General features: G+C 65.9%; 1 protein-coding gene across 1 annotated transcript in view; it reads left to right on the forward strand.

The window, feature by feature from the left end:
- The window catches only part of PDXK (pyridoxal kinase), a 26627-nt gene that overhangs the window by 10571 nt on the left and 9116 nt on the right, over window positions 1-6940 (forward strand). The window contains exons 3-8 of the mRNA XM_039857812.1: window positions 2240-2344; window positions 2969-3052; window positions 3394-3440; window positions 4099-4184; window positions 5276-5321; window positions 6732-6843. Of these exons, the coding sequence (XP_039713746.1) occupies window positions 2240-2344; window positions 2969-3052; window positions 3394-3440; window positions 4099-4184; window positions 5276-5321; window positions 6732-6843 (480 nt within the window). The remainder of the gene's footprint in view (window positions 1-2239; window positions 2345-2968; window positions 3053-3393; window positions 3441-4098; window positions 4185-5275; window positions 5322-6731; window positions 6844-6940) is intronic.

Consider the following 6940-nt stretch of genomic DNA (forward strand, 5'->3'; position numbering starts at 1 on the left):
GCAGGCCGCGCGCCAGCAGGGGGCAGCCACTTCAGCCTCCGGGCCCGTTTGCTGACCCTGTTCCAAACCAGTGTTTCTCACATCTGTGGGTGTCTAAGAATCTCCTGGGGCTTTGTTAAAACTGAATGCTTCCCCACCCCGAGATCCTGACTCAGCAGGTCCGAGAATTGCTTGTCGGACCAACCCAAGGTGGTGCCCGTGTGCCAGTCTAAGAGGCTCGTCTGTGTAGAGGGAGGATCTGCATTAATCACAAAGGACGGGTGGGTCGGGGCAGGGAGGCTCTGGGCGCTGGCAGGGCTTGGAACAGTTTCGGGTTGGGATCATACCTGCGTTCCCAGGGCGGACCCCCGGTGTTTGAGGGTCGCTTAGTCACTCGGAGGAGGACCCCAGGCCTCAGCATGTCGTGTGCCCGCGGCTGTGGTTCACTGCGGGGAAAGGCCACAGTGCCAGGTCAGCACAGGGAAAAGGTGCGTGAGGAGGCGTCGGGGGCACCAGGCGGTCACCGGAGCCCGTGCCCTGGAATCGCACAGGACACAAGCCCCAGCAAGGAGCTGTGACAATGCGTATGAGGTGTCAGCTACCAGCAGCTCGTTCAGACTCAGCACTCAGGGGTTTCGTCAGGGCCGGTCACGCGTCACTGCTGCCTGTGACATGTCCCAAAATTGCGGACTCCCCAGGAGAGCAGGCGTCTGCGTGAAGCACACGTGTGCAGACAGGGACCCTCTCGTCCGTACTGTGAGTGGCGAGCGTTTCCGGTTCCCGGGGGCCACCTTGCAAGCAGGCCTTTCCGAGGACGAGGACGAGGATGGCGTGACTTCCCCCCCCGGCCCCCAGGCCCTCCTCCAGTGGGCAGCGCCACTCCCTCTGTCCCTGTCCCTCCCTCTGGGAAAGGGAGGCTCCTCACCCCTCCCTCCAGGCAGCGCCAGCCCGCCCTGCCCGCTCCAGCCTTCTTGCCAGGACAGCAAGGGGCGTCTGAGGGACACGGTGTGGCTAGAGGCCCTGGGTTGGGGTTTCTTGAGCAAACACCTGCCTGGGACACAACCAGAGGCCGCCAGCTCCTAGCAGACTCTGGAACGGAAGGGAGCAGCCCTGTGCCGGGGGCTTGGCCGGGGCTCCCCTGCCTGGCCCCCTGCCCCCCATGGTTCCTTGTCAACAGGTCATCCCCGCTGCTGTCCCCATGGAGCATGCGGTGGCATGTCGGCCCCGCCCGGTGGCCCAGCGGCCACGCCGCCCCTGTGCACCCCCTTCCACAGCTGTTGACCTTGGTCCCAGATGCCTCCTCCAGGCCGGCCCTGCGCGTGCTCACAGCCGCCGTGCACGTGGCCAGTCCTCCACCCCGCGGTCCCTGAGGAGGGAGAGGGGACTAACTCTCCCGAGGGTTTTACAGACATGCTTGGAAGTACGTACCGTGGGGCGCTGCCCACGGCGTAGAGGGCGCCGTGGGTGTCCCCACAGGGAAGTCTGGGGTGTCTGCCAAGGGGCCCTGCCCCACTGAGCCTGAGCCTTTGTCCTGCCCCCGCAAGACTCCGAGAGCAGGGATCCCGCATGGCAGGCCAGTTCCCCAGGATGCCCACGCGTCTCCCTGGAGCGGGCGCTTCATCCGGTAGCTGTAGGGGCTGAGGGCTGGCCCAGCACCGTTGCCTCGTGGTCAGGGTTTGATCCGAGAGTTGCTTTGGCGGCATCTCAACCTCGCGGGGGAGGGGCGGGGCTGGGACGGGGGCACCCTCACCTGCCAGGGTGCCCAGGTGACCGTGGTCACGCAGCTCGGCCTGGACGGGAAGCGTGCACAGTAACAGCTGGCAAAGCCAGTGGCTGATGTGGGGATGTCTCCGGGGGCCCCCACTAAATTCAAGGGGCAGTTACGCAGCTGCGTGGGCCCAGCGCTCCCTTCCCGGCATGAGTGTCCCTTCCTGCGTCCCGTCTGTCACATGACAGGTCCCACGGGAGCCCGTGGGCCGGCCTGCAGAGCCGACGCCCTCAGCGCGTCGGGTCAGCTCCAGAGGACGCGGGCAGTGGGGTGGGAGCCTGATGTCGGCCCAGGTGCGCTGTCGGCCGTGAGGCTTCCGGGCGCCCACCGGGGCACCCCGCCTAGGTGGTCTCGTTAGTCCCCGCCTCAGCCCATGGGGCGGGGACCACGTGGCAGTGCCATCAAGGGCGAGCGGGTGCCTGGGCCGCCTGGGGCTGTCGGGTGAGGCCGTCGTGCATGCGCCCAGGCCCTGAGCGCTCTGCCGTCCCCCAGGCTACCCCCACTGGAAGGGCCAGGTGCTGAGCTCCAACGAGCTGCACACGCTGTACGAGGGACTGCGGCTGAACAGCGTGAACCAGTATGACTATGTGCTCACGGGTAAGACCCTGGGGCCGGTCCCCGTGGCCTCGCTCCCGCCGTGGTCCCGGGAATCCCCGCCCCACCCGCCGGGCTCAGCCCCAGCCCCCACCTCCTTCTAGGATGGATGACATGTGCTGCCCAGAGCTCGGTGGCACTCTGGTGACCACCATGTCCCGGTAGCCACGCTGTGCCCGCTCCGACAATGACTGCCCCGGCCAAGCCGGGTGTCATGTCTGGGCCACTCTGGGGTTCCAGGGACAGGTGGGGTGTTAGGAAGGGGTCGGGGGTGAAAACACCCAGATAAGCAACACGCTGCCACCTGGTGTGTTGGTGTCCTTTACACACAGCCCTGGTTAAAAAAAAGTGCCTGTGTGTGTTTATGTGCGTGGTTCCACGGTTACCGTGAATGCTTATTATCGGGAAGGACCGCAGGACGACCCCGCAGACACCCGTCACCGGCTTCTTCCTTTTATTTAAGACTTAGCGTGTCCTTTGGAAAGTGCCCGTGTCCCCCGGTGACCACGGTCATTGGGGGACACGGCTGCAGGTCCGAGGCCCGCCGCGGTGCCGGCAGACGGGTTCGACGGCGCTGCTTTCTCCTGTTGCCAAGGTCGGTGATGGAGGCTTCTGATCACCCCACAGGGTACACAAGGGACAAGTCCTTCCTGGCGATGGTGGTGGACATCGTGAAGGAGCTGAAGCAGCAGAACTCTCGGCTGGTGTACGGTAGGCGCTGGGCTGGGGTGGGCGCCCAGCCTCCTCCCCCCGCGGCCGCCACCCCCAGCCCGTAGGCGCTGTCTGTGCCGGGGGGTGAGCGGTGTCGTCACCGTGGACCTCGCCCCTGTGGGGCGTGAGAGAGAAGCAGGTCGTACGTGGGCTGCGATCGGTGTCAGCGCGAAGGCCGGGCTGCCGGGCGCTGCAGTCGGGTGTGTGATGCCGCTGCCCCGCCGCGGGGGGTTGGTGCCTGGGGACAAACCGTGAAACGCCGGGTACCGAGATCAGCAGGAAGGAGGCCGCACCGCTCCCAAGCGCTTCGGTGCCGATGAGCTGCCTTTGTGTCTCCGCAGTGTGTGACCCGGTGATGGGTGACAAGAGGAACGGCGAAGGCTCTATGGTCAGTCCAGTCACGTGGCTTTCAGTGTCGTGGGGGCTGCCGCTGACCCGCAGAGGCAGGACAGCCACGCTGCACGCTGCCGGGGCGGGAGGATGCTCCCGGGGGGCAAGCAGGACGCTCGTGGGGAGGGGAGCGGGGCTGGCGGGGGCGGGGGGCTCCCTTCAAGGGCCAGAGTCGACATCTCAAAGCCACGTGTTCTGCTGCTGCCCGAAGCAGCCGGTTTGCAAATGAACGGACGTGGCTGTGTTCTGGTCAAATCTCACGTGAGGACACAGAACTGAATTTCCTGTGGCTTCCGTGTGTCACAAAATGTTATTCTACTTTTGACTTTCCTCCTGTTGGACTCGCTCCCGGCCCCCGGGCTTCCTACGGGCAGGCGGTGGTCACGGCCGCTGGCCCTGCCAGGCAGCGGGGCGGGTGACAGCGTGAAGTGGGGAGGGTGGAAGCCGCAGTGCGGTCACGCCGGGGCGTCCACGAAGCCGAGGCTCTTAGAGGAGGGAGGGGCTCGCCTGGCCGCCCCCCGGGACCCCGGGAGCCCCGCCCATGCGGTGGGACTGCGGTCGGGTGCCCGTCCACAGTGGGGCCCCTGCCGGGACGCGAGCGTCCGGGCTCCACGTCCTCCTCCGCGCGTGCCAGCCCGTGTCTCTCCTTCCTGCAGTACGTCCCCGAGGATCTCCTGCCTGTTTACAAGGACAAGGTGGTGCCGGTGGCAGACATCATTACTCCCAACCAGTTCGAGGCTGAGTGAGTAGCTTGAAACGGCTCACGCTGGCAGGGCCCCGCCCCCCGGGGAGAGTGACAGGCCGCGCAGGGAGCGCCCCACGTGCCCCCCGGGGCCTGCCTCGGGGCGCAGAAGCCTGGCAGCGGGGTGGGGACGGGCTGTCCTGTGTGACGAGCGCGCTGGCCTGCCCTGGCTTCAGTCAGCGGCAGCGGTAGGGGTTACCTCGCCCCGACTCCCTGCTGCACTAGTGCTGACCCCCTCGCTGTTCTCGTAAACGGCAGGGGCCTTGGGGACAGGAAGGGGAAGAGGCGCCTGGCACATGGCTGACGCAGGCCACGGGGCGGGTGGTCCACACCAGCTGACGCAGGCAGCCACCTCGGAGCTCCGAGGCCCACACCCCAATCCCTGTGTGAAGCTCAGGGAGCAGCCAGCCCCGCTGCCCAGTCTCGAGTCCAGGGGCTGTCCTTGGACTGCACGGCCCCTCCCGATGGGTGGGAGAACCGGGCACCCAGCGTGTGAGGGGCTCCCGGGTGCCGTGGGCGGGCGGCCGAGCACCAAGCGGGTTTGTCTCCGTCACGGTTTGGCTCTGCTGGACCATCAGCTATGTCCCCCCAGTCTCCAAGGCCACTCTTTGAGGTAGGGGTGGGGCCCGGGGTTCTCTGACCCGGGCCTATCCTTCCGGGTAGTGATGGGTCACCCCAAGAACCTTGACCTTTGTTGGGCTTGTGGACACAGTACACTAGCCATTTGCAGCTCCGACTTCCCATGGACCTGGGTCGCCCTTGCTGGCCCCGTGTGTCCTGGCGTAGGCTGCTGTCCGTCACTGTTGTTACGTGTGCGCATTAAGGGCAGTCTGGAATTCACACCCTGTGATGCGTGAGCATCCCCACGTGTAACTCAAGTTTACCCTTGACGGCTCCCCAGATGTCATGGTGGTACCTGGTCCGTGATGGCCCATGATGGTGTCAGGCTCGGAGTTAGTTCCCTATGGGAACCCCAAGTCGGGAATTGGGCGTGGGGATGGGGAGGAGAGGGACAGTGTCACTGTAGCTTTGGGACCGTTACAGGCAGGACCCAGGAAGTGACGTCTCACCTGTGCCCACCTGTCTTCCAGGTTACTGAGTGGCAGAAAGATCCGCACCCAGGAGGAAGCATTAGCGGTAAGGAGACCTTCCGGGGCTCGATGTGGCACAGGTGGCACCACTTACGTGGGGGAGAGGGCAGCCGCACGCCCACAGCGGGGTAGACAGGCGCCCTGAGTGGCCAGCGTCCCAGCCTCTGGTGTGCCAGCCCGGAGTGGAGGAGCAGGGGACGCGTTGTGAATTTCATTCTGGCCACTTGACTGGTCACTCGCAGCTTCGTGCGTGTCAGGTCCTGGTTAACCCACTGCCCGCTCCGCTCCTATCAGCAGCCCCTGCCTGAGCTAACTGGGGCAGCCGTGACCAAGTCCCACGGAGGGGGGCGGGCGGGGACCCTCCTCCCGCTCTGAGGGCCTTTCTCGGAGCTGGCACAGCAGTGGGGCCTCTGTGCCAGGTGACCACAGGGTGGGGGGAAATGGCTGTGGGTGCAGCCACCCCCGGCTGTGAGAGTAGAAGACTTTCACATAAGCGCCCGGCTGTGCCTGGCACAGGGTGGGCTCAGCGTGGGCTCTGGGTGGGCGGCTCGCCCCGTGCGTGTGTGGTGCGTGGGGGGTACACGTCTCCCACACTCAGCTCTGAGCGGAGGGTGTTGCTTGTGACCACAGGCCTTGTTCTGAGGTGGCTGCACAGGGCAACAGGCCCTCATGCCCCTTAGAGAGTAACCAGCTTAAAGAGGGGTCATTGCCATGTGACCCTGTGGCCTTTTCTGCCCCCGCAAAGGTCTGGGCTGAGAGGGGAGGGACGCGGCCACCAGAAACTCCGAGCCAGGGTCAGCACGGGGGCCCTCCCAGTGTGACCCCCCAGGCTGTGCTGGCCCCGAGGAGGGCGGGTGAGGGTGATGCCCCCCTCCTCCCGCTCCGCCCTCTCCAGGCCTGGCCCCCTGCCATGGTCTAGCTGACGCTATGCCGGGCCCGAGTTGTCCCCAGTGGGTATTTTGTCACAAGACATTGAGCCTCCAGCCCCTGGTGTGTTCTGGGCACATGGCGACAGGTGTTCGCTGAGTGAATAAGCGAGTGAGCAAGCAAGTGGCTTCCCAGACTAGGTGGGAGGCGAGAGCCGTTGTTGCTTGGTGGCTGCTAGGTGTGGAGCCCAGACGAGGAAGGACAGCCAGCCCAGCCTGGGTGACACCTTCCGCCAGTGTTCGGGTACAGATGGGAGCCAGCAGGCACACACCCTCAGACTTCAAGCCGGAGGGAACGGGGATGGCACCTCTAAGCCAGCAAAACTGTCACTGGGCAGAGCTGTCGCTACATGGGCACGGCCGGTCAGGGCCAGTTCCCGAGTCCTCGGCCTCCGTGGTCTCCCCCTCATCGAGCCAGACCCTGTGAGAGCACGTCGGAGGCTTGAGAGCCAGTGGTCCCTGGCTGTGTGGGCTCGGGGGCGAGGGGCAGAGGCGATGGGGTGCGGCTGACGTCCCCCGGTTCCCGGCAGGTCATGGACATGCTGCATGCCATGGGCCCTGACACCGTGGTCATCACCAGCTCCGACCTGCCCTCCCCACGGGGCGGCGACTATCTGATCGCACTGGGGAGCCAGAGGACGCGTGAGTCCGCCCCCGCCCCCGCCCCCGCCCCAGGCCCGGCCTTCGCTCCGCAGGGCCCTCGAAGCTCCCGAGAAAGTTTTCGGTTCAGTCGGAGAGT

Source organism: Pteropus medius, unplaced genomic scaffold (assembly GCF_902729225.1).
Source record: "Pteropus medius unplaced genomic scaffold, Ma_sr-lr_union100, whole genome shotgun sequence".
Lineage (NCBI taxonomy): Eukaryota > Metazoa > Chordata > Mammalia > Chiroptera > Pteropodidae > Pteropus > Pteropus medius.